At 39.3% G+C, this 15,339-nt stretch overlaps 1 protein-coding gene across 2 annotated transcripts; it reads right to left on the bottom strand.

Annotated features, from left to right (window-relative positions):
• Nucleotides 1-1,427: 1,427 nt before the first annotated feature.
• CUNHXorf21 (chromosome unknown CXorf21 homolog) lies at nt 1,428-10,607 on the bottom strand. 2 transcript variants are annotated; one of them, XM_027644100.1, is made up of 3 exons: nt 10,543-10,607; nt 8,687-8,764; nt 1,428-2,399 (listed from the first exon to the last, which is right to left on the bottom strand). In XM_027644100.1, exon 3 carries the CDS (start codon nt 2,393-2,395, stop codon nt 1,517-1,519), a length of 879 nt encoding a protein of 292 aa, XP_027499901.1. In that variant the 5' UTR covers nt 2,396-2,399; nt 8,687-8,764; nt 10,543-10,607; the 3' UTR covers nt 1,428-1,516. The 2 variants fall into 2 exon arrangements, with proteins under 2 accessions (XP_027499901.1, XP_027499893.1); XM_027644092.1 differs by lacking the exon at nt 10,543-10,607 and having other exon boundaries at nt 8,687-8,898.
• Nucleotides 10,608-15,339: the final 4,732 nt, after the last annotated feature.

Raw genomic sequence — 15,339 nt, 5'->3', positions numbered from 1 at the left:
GTAAATAGCATTTGATCACAGTCCAGAAGTATTTTATGCCAGAAATTATCTATCTTGTATTGCTGAATAATAGCATTTTGGTAGGCTGCTATGGTAAGAGATGTACACTCTCTGTGTTTAAGCATTGAAGGTTCTTATGGCAACTGTTTTTTGGATACCTTCAGAACTAGGAAACCATGCTAAGCCATCCCAGTAATCTCTGGAAAGACAGCAGAATAGAATAAATTGACATGTTTACCATCTTATATTTGTTTTTAAAATATACATAAAAGTGTGCCTTACAGAAAAAAAAAAAAAAAAGAAAAAAAATGCACACAAAGGCCTAAACAACACTGTGGAAAAAAAAGAAACAATAAAATGAGAACATTTTGTGAATATTTAGTATAAATTAGTATTTTGTTATACTGATACTTAAACTTCAACCAGTGATGGATTGGCATTGTCAATATGTTATACATCATACAGACTCAGAATAGGTACCAATCCTTGCCACAAGGCATCTCTGGGTACTGGGTTTTTTCTTCTTTTTTAAACTTGGTGAAATTTTGCAAAATTTTACAAAATAGGACCTCTTATAACAGATTCATCAGGTTCAAATGACCTTGACCTTGACCACAGCAGCAATCCTAACAAAATAAATGGTCAGCCATGCTGTTAAGCACCCCATTTCAGCTTCCCTTCTGCATTCCAAGGTACTGTTTGCATTAATCCAACAGACTTTATTATCACCACCGTCCCCACACAACCCTTCCACAGCTGCAGGTCTGTAAGTAGCTAGTGAAGGTGATGTCTGCCTGTGATCACAGATCTCCAATGTTCATTGTCAGGTTTCAGGTCAGTGCAAACCACACATGTACACTCCTGATGATGATTTCTGTTTGGAAACATAGCCTGTGCTTCAAAAAAAAGGGATAGTAATTCTTGAACAGGAAGACCTCAGTTAAATAATTAGGGTTAGCATAGAAGAAACCATAAAGTGTCTATCCCTTAACATCTTCGAGAACAAATTATAAAACTTCTGTGAGGGATGTCATAAGTAATGACATTTGGGGGAGGAAGATGAATTATATGACATCCTAAATTCCGTAAATTCTGTAAATTTCTGTGGCTCTGTCATCACTGTGCTTGCCCTTGTTTGGGTGCAAGCCTTCACAAGCACAGACCCAGGGGTAGATTGGCAGATGCCAGAGAGAGGAGGTTTGAAATGATATATCAAGCATGTGGGAAAGAAAACAAACACCTGAGCACCTGGAAGAGTGTCATATGCTCTTAGTAATTTTTCCATGAAATCTTTTTAATGTCTAAGGGTTACTAATGAACTTTTTATAAAAAATAGTCATCTGGTCCACAATAGAGACTGCACAGTACAGGTAGTTTTATTTATTTAATACATACTGGAAGGTTTAATTTAAGTCATAGATGGTAAACGTGTTTTTATGAAGCAGAAAAGTGTCTTAAGAAACTGAAAATTGACTCTGCAGGACATAAAAACTTTCTAACGTCACCCATTCAAACACTAAGGGTTAATGTGGCTATACTGGGAAATATGCAGAGTAGGTGTGCTCATTTCTGAGGATATCTTCTCACTGGCTATTTGTAGGAAGCGGCTGATGACAATGTCTTTGGCCTTCATGGTCTCCATATTCCTTTCCCGTGATATCTGCATACTGATTTGATCCACATTAGCCATGATAAGCTCCGAGGCCAGGATCTGAGTGGGGGATGCCCTGTTTGCTGTGCTATCCATGATGTACTGCCTGTACAGTTCCACCAGCTTCTGCTCGAGGTAGTCGTTCAGGGCTGAGTCAGAGAGGGGCTGCTGGTGCGGCCCCAAGCTCGCCAGTCTCCAGCACGAGGAGTAGCCTTGGCCCGGCTTTCGGACGGTGTCGCTGGAGGGGGGGACCCTCATGGACTCCAAGGCGGGAGGAATCTCTGAGGACTCCAAGAAGGGGCCTATGCCACTGTCACAAGCAAAATCTGTCGTGACTGAGCTGATGGGCACCACGTAGTCCCCAGCTATATGCAAATCATTGTAATTCTTGCAAATGCTTTTGCAGGAAGGTGGAACCAGGTAGGTGACTTTTTTCGTCAGCCCTTCGCAGGCATGTGTAGCTGGAGATGGCTGCCATGTGGGCACAGGGTGATGTGTAGGCTTTGGGAGATTATCCTTCTGCCTTCTGCTGTGCTTGCTACCTCTAGAGCAGACTGAGGAAATGCACTTGCCAGCAGATCTGCATCTCTGAAGGAGGCTTTTTCCTTGTGTTTCATCCGTGGGAGAATAATTAATGGATCTCATTTCATATACCACTTCATCAGCCGAAGTCTTGCTGTAGAGCTCAGGGTTCAGGTCTCCACAAAGGTAGGTGATTCTGTAAAGATAACCTTCTGACAACATCCTCCTCCAAAGCCAAGGAACCACCAGCAGACAGAAAAATGATAAGAAGAAGTTAATTACAAAAAGGTCATTATAAATTCACTGAATGGTGATTACACTCACAAGTCTGTTATAGCTGCAGAGAGGTGTTTCCAATTTGGATGTGAAAAAGGGTGTCTCTGTCTTTCCAGAGGATTTAAGTCAATGAGTGATTATCCTGTCTCCCTGTTGTGCTGTTAACTCAATCATATCAAAGGATATTCTGTATAACACAACATACACCATGTCCAGTGCATCCAACGACAAGTGACTTTCGGAGAGAAGGACAAGAAGTGCTTTGTTGTGGAATAGCCCCTGTAATAATTTGCACTTAAATATGTCTGGTTTTGCCCTGGACTTCATTAAGAAGCCAAGGAGCTCACCACGTTTTCTTATATGCTCTGAAGCAATTTTTGTTATGTGTGGTTTGTCAGCTGCCTATGAACTATACTGATTTGAGATTCATATTGAGAGTATCACCCCTTCTGTTCCAGACTAATCAACAACTGTAGGTTTGGTTCCTTTTTCACTAAAAAATCTCAGACCATTAAATTTGCACTTTGCACTTCTGCATTGCAATCAGGATGGAATTAATTGTCTCTCACTTTTAGACATGAAAATGTCAGTGACAAAAGCAAAACCTTTTAGAGGCATGATTCATCCGGCCTGGTTTAGACACCTAAGTCAAAATGAGGTGAACTGTGCCCTAGATTTGCTTATCACCCTCCAGTTGCTGTAAAAGAATCTTAAACTGATCACCCTAGATGTAGAAATCTGCAGTGTACTTTTGAAGAGACATATTTCAGTGCAATGCATAGGAAAATGCACATTTCAGAGGTACTCCAGCTCTTTCACTGTGAGATTAGCCGCACCACCAGCTCTGAAATCAGTTTCCATTACATTTCTGCAAAGGCACAGTCGGTTCCAACAGTCCCTCCACTCTCTGAGCAGGTAGATTAGTTTGAAAAGCTGCTCAGACATGTTAGTAATTAAAGACAAGACTTGCTAGCAAGGACACACATGCATCTGCACATCAGTAAATGTTCTGCTCAAGCTTTAGCAGCTCTGTTACCACTAAAACTGTTCTTAAGTCCACCTCTGTGTCTTTTTTTTTTCAACAGATGTCAAGGATACAATCAATGGGAAAGATGTCCTAAAGAAATTGTTTAGTCCAGCAAAAAGAAAGTAAATCTAAAGTGAAAATAAATTAAAATTAAAATTATTTTTTCTTTCTATAATACAAAATATCTTGTGTGATTGAGAAACAAATAGCTTGTCTTTGCTTTAATTGCAAATACTTTTCTTCATTTACTATTTAACCCAATTATTATCCTTAATGGATACTGCCTCTGTAGAAGCGAAAATATGTCCCAGTTATTTGACAATTTTCCTGTCTCTTTCAAAACTCCTGCTGTGACAGAGTCCCAGAATGGGACCTTCCCACAAACTGTGAATGAAGAGGTGGCATCTCTCTGGCACACGCTGTACTATCCTCTGCTGCTGTCAATGGCTCAGCTTATCTTTTCCAAGAATGAATAATACTTAATAAAGTATTTAATGTGTCACAGTTACTAGTGCAGAATGCTGCACTAGTAATAATTGTTGTGCAAATCCTGTCTAAGCAAGGATATAGACTTTGCACAGATGTTAGGTAGGAGACAGTGTGAGAAAAGACTTTCCTTGGGACAGGGAATCACTTCCACTCCAAGAAGAAGAAGAAGGTTGGAGGGAAAATAACTTTCCTTCAGACAGAAATATTAATGGGAATTAGATGTGTCCAAACACTTGCTTTGGTGATGATGGATCCTCTCTGATGCTACCAGTTGTGTGAGATTTCCCACAGGTAGTAGCAATTAATTAAAAATGATCTGCTTACACAAGAGGGGAAAAAATCATGTTCAGGGCTTGACACTCCTTGGGGTACACTGCTGTTGTCTTACTTTAGGTTTTAGCTCTAATTAAGGTACCCCCTTAGAACTCTTAGCCAAATACTAGAGCTACTCAGGTTATCAACTCATCCTCCTCTCTCTTCTGCTTCTGTTCCTCTCTTTTGCAGTGCAAAGGCTGTTCCCTTCCCCCAGCCATCCATGGCCCAGATGGCTCTATTGCAAAGTCACCACTAAGTTTGGCTGGCTTGAATCTGGAATTATTGTATGTTTACTGGTATGCTATTTTTAATATGGATTCTGAGAAATGAGTGGAAATGTAACATATGGCCTGTCCACTGCTCAACCAACAAAGGCAAAGATGGTTGTGTTCAGGTAGCACATGACACTTCAATCTTTCCTACTCCCCAGATGTGAGTCGTTTCTGCCATAAAGTGATGCATGAGGGAAACGAAACCTTTGGTTTCATTTCTTTGCACTGCATTCTGCTATACTTATTTTAAGAGTTTTGGAGCACATTGTCTGAGACAGGAGTGGAAACAAAAGAACTGGTAAATTGAAAAATATTAGGCTCCTATTGTGCTCAGGAGCTGTGTGTCCTGTTGAATGAGTTACAGGTTTACCCTCTAAAGTTGGCAGGGGCTATTACACTAACCTGATTATTCTACATGGAAATCTGATTGAAGTTTTCATAGACAGTGTTGAGAGCCTGAATTCAATAGGGAGGTGCATATAACTCTGGTCTCTCTCATCCTAGTACTTAATATAATATATACCTCTGTCAAGTTATTATGCCATCACTCCGGCAGACATGCAATTGGGTCACCTTTAATTTTTGCATTTTAGATCTGATAAGGATTGCAGATTCCATTAATTCTGATTTCTCCTTCCTCTTCTCTTAATCCCCCTTCCGTGCCACAGACACACATATACACTAGGATTCCAAGAGCACAGAGATTATATCTAAAGTCTTTCGATATTTGGGCTTCACGCTTCTCAAATTCACATTTCACTTCCCTCTGCCTGAAAATAACTGCATAACTTTTTGTTACAATTCTGATCTGACACATTTTGCATGTGAGGTGAACAGAGACATTTTCCTTGTGTGGCTACTGTCCTGGAAATGGGAGTTGACTACATTATGTGTAAGCCTATTGAAGATAGATGGAGAAGCCTGTCTGGTTTATGCTGTCTTTTCTATCTGACATAGTATTTAGTACTGTCAGATGATCTTAAAAATTCATATGTCTTGCCTGGGGTTTTTGTTCAGTTCTCCAGCAGAAGAAAGCCTAAAGGTAGGATGATTGTTTAAAGTCACATGGAGAATCCAGTGGTATTGCCAGTGTGTGGCAGCAAATTTGCCAGGTCATAATTCCTGTAGATGGTGGCAGTGTTTGCATAAAGACCCCAGACTACAGTCTGAGAGTAGGAAAACAGAATGGGAGTTCTTGGCTCAGGATAAGCAAAATGCTTAAGGACAGCCTGAGAAGTGTACACGAATTGATATCATAAATTGTGTCCTATACAAAAACCTGAGTACAACGAAAAGTTGCTATGGAAAACAGAAAGAACATTTGATCCCAGAACAGCTGGAATCACACTTCAATGGGGAGGGGGACATTCTTTTGCATTATAAAAAGAGGGGACGGAAACTGATAGAAGACACAAGCTCATTTGGAATATGTCTGGCTTTCAGATCTCTACGCAAGGATCTGAGTGGCATTAAAGTCGTGCTGCTGGTGATTAGAGCTCAAGTCTCATCACAGAGTTCTAATTGATTTATTACACGGCATCCCAGATGACAGTCTCCCTGTCTTGAGGGAACTCAAATCCTGTGGATCCATCTGTAATATTTTTTCCCTATTTTAAGACATGCTTTTCCAGGCTGTGGAGATACAGACAAATCCTTTTGGTGAGGTTTGGGATCCCCCTCAGAATGTCAGACATGGATGCAAGAGTCTCAGCAAGCAGAATAATCTGGAGAGTAAACTTGCATGTGTTGCAGGACAGCTCATCATAGTATGCCAGTACTTGCAGCTGCAAAGATAGAGGCTCTCTCTTCACAAGCAGCCACATGGAGAAGTGGCAATAAGTACAAGTTACATTGGAATAGAGTCATAGAATCATTTAGATTGGAAAAGACCTCTAAGAGGTCTTTGAGTCCAACTATTAGCCTAGAACCACTATGCTCCCCACTAAACCATGTCCCTAAATGCCACAATCACTAATTTTTTGAATGATTCCAGGAATAAGAAGAAAGAGATTTCATCTCAATTTAAAAATTACATTTTTTTACTGTGAGAACTATGACTGGAATAATCTTCCCAGGGGCATGGTGGAGTCCCCTTTACTGGAGGTTTTCAGGATGGGATTGGACAAGCTTTTGCATAATCTCATCCTTTCCAATATGGGCTGCTCTATGACTAAGATTCTACAACAGCAGTGGCTGCTATTTGAGGTAGGAGTTGGCCCACTTTGCCCATGGCAGAAGAGAAGAGGAATAGCTGAGGTGGTTTTGCACAAGCATCCGAATGCTGCCCACTGGGTGTGTTACTTCCTCTCCCTGCTGCTGCTGCTCTGGAAGATCTGAGACCTGAAGGGCTGCACCATGAGGCTCTTTCAGCAGTGGTCATGAGCCAAATTCTTCTTGTCCCTACCCACAGCTCTCTTCACTCTGATCTTTTGGTCTTCCCACAGAAGAAAATACAAGCCCTGTTCATCTTCCTGATTCATGTGTCAACAGTTCAAGAGATGCAGGAAAGATAGGAGCACTTCTCCCATGTTTCAAGGGGAATGAGTATGTTTGAGAGAATAACAACCTGTAATTCAAGAGTATGAGAGAATCTCCCTGAAGGACAGGCTGAAGAAAGCAAGTGAGGAAAGACATCTTCCCCGAGAACACATTATACTTTATATGTCTACTGTATTGTTGAAAGTTCTTGTTATACAGGTGTCTATCCATTTTTAATCATGTTAAATGGATGACAGTGAGTTTCTGGAGCAGCTGATTTCTTAGAAAAAAATACATTCTTAATGTATGCTTGAGTGCTATTGTGGAGTTTGGGGGGACATACTTCCATAAAAATACAATGAAAACAGTATGCTGGTAAATACAGCTTTTTGAGCTCTCAAATAATTTCCCAACCAAGTCTGTTTCATCAGTTCAATTTCCTTGAAAATTCACAAATGCAAGCCTTGTTCATAATTTTCTACATTTTACTTAATCATATGTACCCACACAAAGTAGGGTTAGGATCACATCAATCCAGTTGGATAACATTTTACATCTCATATCTGCAGCTGTAAGCAACAGCATGAAATGTGAGGCTGGAAAGAATAAGGCTCCACATTCATAAGGAGGACCTGACTACATGATATTTCTACATTGTGCTTTTATGTTTTTCTTCCTGAGGTGGAAATCATTTCATGTTTCTGGATGTCTGTGTTTATTTTAATGAGTTGTTAGTTGTTATCATGACTGAACTACATGAACTACAATATTTTGTATCTAAGCATTTGAAGTAAAGGGACAATAAATTCATGTGCACTCCTACAGAAGATAACACACTTTTGAGAATTGAAAAGAATAAACAATAAAGAAAGAAAGACAGAAAAGACTGGAGATGTTTCCCAGGAGTGAGTGAAATAGTCCACGAACAGGCATTGAAATGTTAGTCAAATTTTCTGTAAAGTATATAAAGGGAGAGAGAGGGTACATGATGTGCATGTACACCCATGTCAAATTGTGAATTTGCAGCAAACCAGGAAACTTGCTGTGAATCAGGAAAACACAATTATAAAGTTTGTTGTTTATACTTTTTAACATCATCATGTTTTCAGAGATGTCTCAGATTTTTTTCTACGGATTTTTTTAAAATATGATGCCCATATTCATCTCTTGGTGCCTATTTTTATTTCTAATCTACAAATAGCATGCTCCACTTTAAGGACTCTACTTACTCAGTGTAGTAACACGTGCAGAAAGTTCAATAACAATACCATAATTACAATAAAACAACACATCTGGCAAGAATCCCTTTAAAAATATTCAGAAAAATATTTTTAGTCTGATTTTGTGAAAGTCTTTAGAATTATCGTGGGAACAATGTTGGTTTTTTTCATTTTGAAGTCACGTCGCAATCACAGTTGGTCATGGTTGTGAATATGGCACCTTTGAAGTGTTCTCGTCACTTCTTAAGGCAGCAGAAACTGTATGTGGACAGTGGCTGAGACTCTGCAAACACAGGTGCATTCAAAACAGAAAGAGCATGTCTTCAATTTACCCTCTACCAGCTGTGGTCCCACACAGACAGAAGTGAGCCACTTTGATAAGCAAGGATAACATCGTCATACATTTATATAATGCATAGTATATTTTAGTTCTTACCTCCAAAGATACAGCAGCCGACCAGGTACAGTAAATTTGATGTCTTCTAACTAGTTTGAAGCTTCCTGTGTGTCTGTTCTACCCCAAAATGCAATGTTCTGTTTTTATTTCCTTTTTAAATACACTTCTAAGATAACATCTGTTTTACTTCTAATCTTCTATAGCAAAGAAGTATAGAAAGAAAGTCCCTCAGGAGATCAGGGGGTTTTATAACTGACTGAACTGCAACACACTAAACTTGCTTCCCCTTTTATGTCTAAATGAAACTTCCTTGTGAAACCATGTACTGTTAAAATAGCTGATTGCAACACAATCCAGGCAGATGGACTGTTATATGAAAAAAAACCCTGGTGAGTTGAACAGCCAGAACAAACTTAGAGAAACTGCTCATCTGTTGGTACCATACAGTGCACCCCATTTCGGTCACTATCCATCAATCTCCTTTTCGCTGATGCAGAGAGACATCTTGACATGTCAAGATTGTCATACCAAATGGGTTGGAAGAGTGAGGTGCCCAAGCAGAAATGTATTCCACAGCAGGCCTGCTTTGCTCTCTGCAGACCCTGGTGCATATAATTTTCCATCAAACAGCAGAGCACGGATGCTTCATCAAGGTTTTACTTGGTGTGGGCAACACTTGTCAGGAGGAAAGTTAGACCCAAAAGTTAGACTTTGTCTTTTTTAGCACTCCGTGCTTGCCATACCCAGGCAGGCAGCTTGTCTTATCAGGGGTAGTGGATGAAAATACTTTAAGGCAAGCAGGAATTCATCCTCCAAGCTTGAGGTGTACGGGCAAGGAATATGGCTTTGAGGTTGGTATTGGAGTATTCCTTAAAGGGCAGAGGACAAGTACTGTTTGAAGCATGGAACTGGACTGTTTTAATTGATCCAAATGGAACATACAAAATTTGCTTAAGAAGGCATCATTAGGTGTCCATACATTGTAATAATAAGAGAAATACATAAGAAATACATTTTAATTCTCAGTAAATTTTAACTTCCACATTGAGGACTGTTTGGCTTTTTTCTCAGAACCTTCGAACTATGCCAGCCAGAAACCATACTTCTAAGAACATCATTTCCCTAAATAATCACTGTGATGCAACATATGATTGAGACTAGTATCAAAGTCTTTTCCAGAGTCTTCTTAGACATAGACATGGAAAAAGTACATGTGCCAATCTGGCCCTACCTCCACATCCCTAGCTAATTCATACAAGAGTTTAATAGGTAATATTGTACCCAATCATATACCATGCTAGGATCAACAGCAGCTAAAATGCATAAAAACTGTACAAAATTGGCAGTTTAATGCAAGTCTCAACAGATATCTTTGCTGAAAAAAATGATCCCTGTGGAAACAAAGCTACTGTAGTAGCAGACCAACTCTTTTTTGCTTAATATTAACATTAATATTAATATTGGTATACTATTTTCCTTTAATCCTTCATTCTTACTATGGACCAATCTTGGGCTTGTCAGATTTATATTGGTCTAACACTTTTTTTTGTTGTTTCCTTATCTGGACGAAATTGAAGGGAGCAAGAAATAAATCACTAGGAAGTTTTATCTCTTCTGTAGATCCAGAGAGCTCTATAGTTACAGGAGATCAATATTTCTAGTTAGACTGTTGGGAAATAAATTTGGTAGTGTAAAAAAGAATTTCTGTAAAGGTCCTTAGAGAGTTTTCAAAATATTTTTTTTAATCATCTAAATCCATATAAAACAGGAAGATACAAACAGACAGATATTTAAAGGAAAAAGTGCTTCCATAGCCAGAAAACTACAGGCATCCAGAATCACTGAAAAGTCGATCTACTTTTCTAGAGATACTTAAGTATGGATTTAAGACTTACCTTCAGGTAACTAGATTTGGAAAATATAAGTGGCCTTTTTTCCCCCCCCCATTTGTGCACATGGAATGTTTACAGTTCTCTAGAGAACACCATCTCTATTTCTGCACAGTAGCTTTATGTATCTGTGGAAGGGAGATGTAAACCTGTAATTTCTTGTCATATAAATTGTACATTAACATCCTGACACTCTGGGCTTTGGGAGCATTCATTTATTCTAGTGACCTTTTCCACATTCACTCCTGACTTTGGAAGACCTATCCTCAGCTAAGAATAGAATTTATATGAATTTTTACCACGTGGCTTATAAACTGCTCTGAGTGTAGCATTCTGAGGGCCTGATCCAGAGCTGAGTGAGCTGGGAGATGACACAATACAGCGGCACCTGACCCCTTTCACAAAAATGCCTGTGTGTGCTGTGCCTCCTGCACCCAGTGGAATAGATGTAAGAGGGGAGGGAAATCTTCAGCACCTCAGGGAGTCTTTCAGTCAGTCTCTGCCTCTGTAAATGTAGCTCAAATTTTTTGAGGCCATGCGAACTAATTTTTGTCAGTGTACTTCACTACTGCAAGCCTAATGCACCAAGACTGTGTATCCCTATCCCCCAAAGAGAAAAGAAAAACATTGCAAGTAAACTGTTTCCTTCTCTACCACATTCTTCTATTCACAGGGAATTTCCTCGAGGCAACTGCTTTAATTTTGATCCCACATACATATACATTAGTTTCTTATTTCAGCTCAAGAGTTTGTTTTCAAAACAAATGTGCCAGTTGTTTGCCCTCACTGTGCTTTGGTTTGCTCCTTGAAGCACATGAAATAGACTCCTTTTGGATGAAACTCAGTGGGAGGACACACACCAGGACCATACCTGAAATTTGCCATGGCCAAATTTCCTCATGGACTTTCATGGAGCCACAGTGGAGCTGATCCAAAATCACCTTCCCCCCCTCTGTCCAGACTGTGCATCCTAGGGAGGTAGGGTTTCAGCAACTGCTGTTTCTCTGCCAGCATCTGCTCCAAAGATGGTGCACTATTTGCTGATGTAAGCAGAACAGAAAAATGCTGTCAAGGGACTCACCTCTAGGATAGTACCAGACAGTCCATCATTCCCAGAGTGACCCTTGCCCACCAACACCATCGAGCTCATGTGACTCAGAACATTGTAACTGATAAGACTGCACTGCCACAAATAGAAGGGAAGGCTGAAGTTCCTCCTGTACAGCTACAAGGCCCAGCACAGAAGTTCAGAATAAATAAATCTCTGACCTGTTTGGCCAAACAGTGCAAATGCTCATCACTTGCAGGCAAAATGTTTGTATTCTAGAAATTATAAATTGGAAGCTTTTGATAGGCAATATTCCACAGATTTTTGTTAAAATTAATAGTGGGAATAAGTGCAGAAAATAAATCTATTTTCCTGCACATATAATCAAGCAGGTATGTACACCGTAAGTTCTCTCTCATTATCAAACAATTTCAACTCTATTCTCATTTGCTATGTCTATACCTTTAACCAGGAATGTTAAAATTCAAAAGGTTAACAATATCACTTTAAGATTATCACCTGGTTTATAATTACTTGGTGCAAAGGACAAAGGAGATATTTTTAAACCTTTTGATCTTTGGAAGGAAAAACTTTATGGGAAGGAGATAAGCATTATCTAGCACTTCATCATAAAGAACAATCATGAATGATTTATGTTCATTACAGCTGTAAAATCAGATATATTTCAAGCTTCCCAGTATGCCATACTTGATTAGAGCTTAAAACCCAATTTTCAATGCATTTATTATGCCAGTATAATTAATTATTTGAGTAAACCAGCAGTATTTAAGCAGGGAAGAACCTCCATCGTACACACTTTTCCTTCTCTTCCTTCATTGCTGGTAGTAGAAAATAGATCTGCGAAAATTTCTAGGTAAAATATGAGGATTCCCATCTTGCAAATGGCAAGTCTGGTTTCGAGACATCTCAGGCTGAAGGGAGTCTTCTGGGTGAATTACTCCAGCCCTCCACCTGTTATGTGGAAAAATACTCTTGGCCATACACTTCCAAGGAGGAAAAAAAATGGTCATGGATGCACAGAGAGCCTTACCATTCTGGAAAATGTGAATGAGTTTTTGTGCCCACCTGTATTTACTGTCTCCAGCTTCCCATGACCAGTGATGACCCATGCAGCAATAGGAAGTCTGGATGTCCTTGGCATCCAGAGCTTTAACTCCAGCAACTCAGGGGGCACAGTACCTTCCATGCAGTTAAATCCATCCAATTCTGCACTCCGAGTTTGATACTTCAGAATGAAGTAGTCATTTCATCATACAAAAGTGACCACTAAATCATTTAGTTTACTACAGAGGCAAGGGCCATGGATTTCTTGATTTCTTGTTGCATTATAATATATCTTTTTGTACTTCAGTGAAATAGGGTACAATTGCTGCCTTATATGCTTCTTCTAGTCAATAAACCATACAGTTTATTCCCGTGTTCAATTTTGTCTCTCTTTTGTGGATGACATAAATATTCAGTTACATGCAGACATCTCTTCAGGTTTGATCTATGTGAAAATCAAGAAAACAAAAGCAAGGCCTTTAGGAAAATTATAAGCAACACCATTGCACTCTCCAATAAAGTCTCTAAGGTCAAAGGGACTTTTCTATGGGAAAATACAGCAGTATTGGACATAGCATATGCTGTTCTTCATTACGTTCCCAGCATCAGTCTTTTCTAGTAATGAGTAGCCAGTTAATAAAGTCTTTTCAGTTTGTGTTCTTTTCTTCTCTCACTAATTTACCTGAACTAGGAGACTGACCTTGTCACAGTTCAGAAATCTTTCCCTTCAGTCTTAGCCTCTCTTAATTCATAATCCTTTATTTACCTTCCGTAGTCAAATTGTTCTGCCCAAATTCTTTTCTTTTAATGGTCATAAATAATGCTGCACTGATGTATCCTGAACAAAGTACCTTATTGTCCAAGTGATCCCACTGATGGTAGAGACTATATCGAGGTTTCCCTGCACAACCACACGTGGGCACATAAGCCCATAAGCACTGTCAGTGCAGGAATCATGAGTGACCTGCAAAACATCAGTGCTGGGCGAGCTGCCCTCTTTCCATTGTCAACATCTGGCCCAAACCCAAAAACTTCTCTTTTTTTCCCTCTTTTTTTTTTTTTTTGGTCTTTTAACTCTTATCATGATAACTTAGAAATGGATGGTTTTTAAGCCAACAAGCAAGAATATCTAAATGCCACCTACTTTTTAGCACCCCTCAAATAATAATGAGGATAAAAGGTCTACAATATGCAAACACATAGTTGTATATATTTACTGGCGTCCTAATGTACACCATGGATACTGTGTACAGCTTGCTCTCTGCTGCTGACTGAAATATCCCAGGGTATGATGAATTTCAGTCGGCAGCAGAGAGGAGCCTGACTCTGCAGCACTCTGGGTAGAGTGCAAACCACAACCACTCTTCAAGCAATGAAGCATATTCTCCCCCAGCTCACCACCCAGCTCAGCAAAAGGGTCTATCAGCAGCTATAACTCTCCTTATCCTTGCACCTTCCAGATATTTTTAGGCTTTTTTTAAGCTTCTGCTCAGAATGCAGACATCAGTTCTGCTCCTTTCTTAGAATTTGTGTTATGGTAGGCGTCAGTATTCCTTTGAAAGGTGATTTCCAAAGAGGAAATTTAGCAACGATGTTTTTTTGGGGAGTGATTTTTGCTCAGGATGCATCATTCCTCTGTAAGTATTTGAATTTCAAAATATCTATATATACACTGAAAGTTTGGTGGTTTCTCCCAGTGTAAGTTTTATTTAATGCTTTTAATACATTGAAAATTTCTTTAAATGCTTGAAATTTATATAAATAATTTCACAGCAATGTGAAAAAATTATTATTATTTTTTATTTATAAACTTGAGTATGTAGCAGATAGGAATGATCAAAATTAGTATTTCAAGTGACAAATAAATAAAACAGCTACCCCAGATCCCTGAATTTCAAAGCATCTCTGGCAGAATAAAACCAGTGCTTGAGCCCTTAACTATGGCAGATCACTTCTTACCACAGGGGTTCCACAGGGGTGTTACACTGCATTCCTTACTCCACAAGCCTGAAAAGATTACTTGCATATGCTTAATTAAGTAGCAGCTAATTGCATCCTATCAGCCAGATAGAAAAGCACATCATTGGATGATTATAGATATATATTAGTATATTATCTTAGTGATAAGACTAACCAGTAGGTTGGGGATGAAATATTTTTTCTGCTTCCATCTTTTACTGAAGAGCCTTTTTACAGATTCAGTGTCAAGAGCAGAGACTCCAGCAGCCCACATCATCCTAGGAAGAGGGCAGCAGAAATGAAGTTGGTTTACCAATGTTGCCAGAGCTTGGCTTTCTACCCACAAAGAACATTTTTCTTCTTTTTTTGTCTCTGGGTGAGCTTGGAATCCCTTCTCAGCAGGTCTTCAGATTTAATAAACTCTAAGCCTCAGCAAATCCCAGCTGATAAGAGGAGGAGTTTGTTCTTTCACTTGCCTGCACCTTGAGGACAAGGAAGACTATTCATCTCTGCAGGGCAAGTACAGTACAATAGAGGCACTTTTCTTCCTATCTCTCTGCCAGATTCCCACTGTGGCTACATAGACCCCCTGGGATAAGCCAGGATTTCCTAAAGGAAGAACTGGTTGATTATAATACAAAAGTTTCAAATGCTATTTCCAAGGGTAATACAAATTGTCTGGAACACTGCCTACATATATAAAATCCTGCCATATGATACATACTCTTATT

Source organism: Corapipo altera, unplaced genomic scaffold, assembly GCF_003945725.1.
Source record: "Corapipo altera isolate COAL_440 unplaced genomic scaffold, ASM394572v1 0, whole genome shotgun sequence".
NCBI classification, from domain to species: Eukaryota; Metazoa; Chordata; class Aves; order Passeriformes; family Pipridae; genus Corapipo; species Corapipo altera.
This window is presented reverse-complemented; position numbering and strand designations above follow the sequence as displayed.